Source organism: Trachemys scripta, chromosome 1 (assembly GCF_013100865.1).
Source record: "Trachemys scripta elegans isolate TJP31775 chromosome 1, CAS_Tse_1.0, whole genome shotgun sequence".
Taxonomy (NCBI): Eukaryota; Metazoa; Chordata; order Testudines; family Emydidae; genus Trachemys; species Trachemys scripta.
The window spans coordinates 344,431,007-344,432,726 of NC_048298.1; the positions used below are offsets into that span (position 1 = coordinate 344,431,007).

A 1,720-nucleotide genomic window follows, 5' to 3' on the forward strand; every position below is an offset into this window, starting at 1 on the left:
GAGCTGAGTGGGTCTAATATTTATTTTATTTCCTTTTTTATACATGAGAATTAGATACAGAGCTCCTGTCAGCTAGTTGCTAAGTTATCTGCCAAAAACCTGGAGTTTTCAAGACCTTAAGTAGCCTTTGGAATCACGGTTAAAGTTGACACCTCTACCAAAATCTGAAAATGCTCCCTTGTAGCTGGGGTCAGGGGAGAGGGGTAGAACTAATTCAGCAAGAGACGGGGGAGGGGAATAGAGGCCTTGGGGGGGAAGAAGTAAAGCAGGGTTGGAGCCTTGGCAGAAAAGGTGGGGTAAAGGGTGAGGTTTTGGGTGTCCAGATACCAGCAATTAGAAATGTGGCAACCCACTGAATTGTCCATAGACCTATTCTCAGTTTGTCATGCTGACACAGCACAGTAAGGTCTGGAAAGGATTTAATGTCTTTTTGACTGTCCAGGAAGTGATTCAGGGAAGAGGCCCCAGCACCCTGTCACCAGCCAGCTCTGCACGGAGCTCGGTCTGAGAGCCAGAGCAACAGGAGAAAACTTTAGGTCCCTTTATGACTAAGTAGCTGGAGCAGCCTGTCCCGGATCTGTTTGGTCCTCACCCCATAGATGATGGGGTGTAGCATGGGGGGCACGAGAAGGTTTGCGTTGGCCATGAGAACATGGAAATGGAGGGCCACATTGTAGCCAAACCGGTGCATGAGGGAGGAGAAAAGAACGGGGATGTAAGAGGCTAAAATGACAAACAGGTGGGACCCGCAGGTCTCAAAAGTCTTGAGCTGGGCATCCTTTGTGGGGAGACTGAAAATGGCCCTGAGGATCTGGATATAGGACACAGCAATAAAAAACAAATCCAGACCAGTCACCATGAATCCCACAATGAGGCCGTAGTAACTACTGACACGGGTGTCGGCGCAGGCCAGCTTCACCACAGCCATGTGTTCGCAGTACGAGTGGGGGATGATGTTGATTCTACAATATGGCCACCGCCTTGCCAGGAAGGGATAGGGAAGTATTAGCATTATTCCACGCAGCACCATGACGAGGCCAATCTTGGCCACCACAGGGCTTGTCAGGATGGTGGAATGTCTCAGGGGATCACAGATGGCCACATAGCGATCCAAAGCCATGGCCACCAAGATGCCAGAGTCCATCACTAAGAAGCAGTAAATGAAGTACATCTGGGTGAGGCAGGCATTGAAATCGATCTCCCTGGAATTGAACCAGAAGATGCTCAGCATTTTCGGTAGGATGGATGTAGACAGGACCAGGTCGCTGATGGCCAGCATGCAGAGGAAATAGTACATGGGCCCATGGAGGCTTGGCTCCCTCTTCACAATGAACAGGATGGTGAAGTTCCCCAAGACGGCTATGGCGTACATGGTGCAGAAGGGGATGGAGATCCAGACGTGGGCTGCCTCCAGGCCAGGAATGCCCAGCAGGATGAAGGTGGAGGGGTTGGAGAAGTTGGTTGTGTTGGAATCTGACATGGAGGAGGGGAGAAGGTGTCCAAGTCTGAGGTAGAATGGTGTCTCCAGTACTGTACTCTGCCCTGACTTCCTGTATGTGCCCAGGCTCTAGGGTGATGGTCACAGTACAAATGCCTGGATGAAGAGACAATATTCATATGAGACACTGCGTGCACTACTGGAGGCTGTTCTCATGGGTGAAGCAGATTGGTCGCTCTTCACAAACTGAAAAATGACATTTTTGTTATTCAGATATTGTTA

At 49.9% G+C, this 1,720-nt stretch overlaps 1 protein-coding gene across 1 annotated transcript; it reads right to left on the reverse strand.

Moving 5' to 3' along the window:
* Positions 1–532: 532 nt before the first annotated feature.
* On the reverse strand, positions 533–1,480 carry LOC117873285 (olfactory receptor 52R1-like). Its single transcript, XM_034762490.1, has one exon. The coding sequence runs from the start codon at positions 1,478–1,480 to the stop codon at positions 533–535; it is 948 nt and encodes a 315-aa protein (XP_034618381.1).
* Positions 1,481–1,720: the final 240 nt, after the last annotated feature.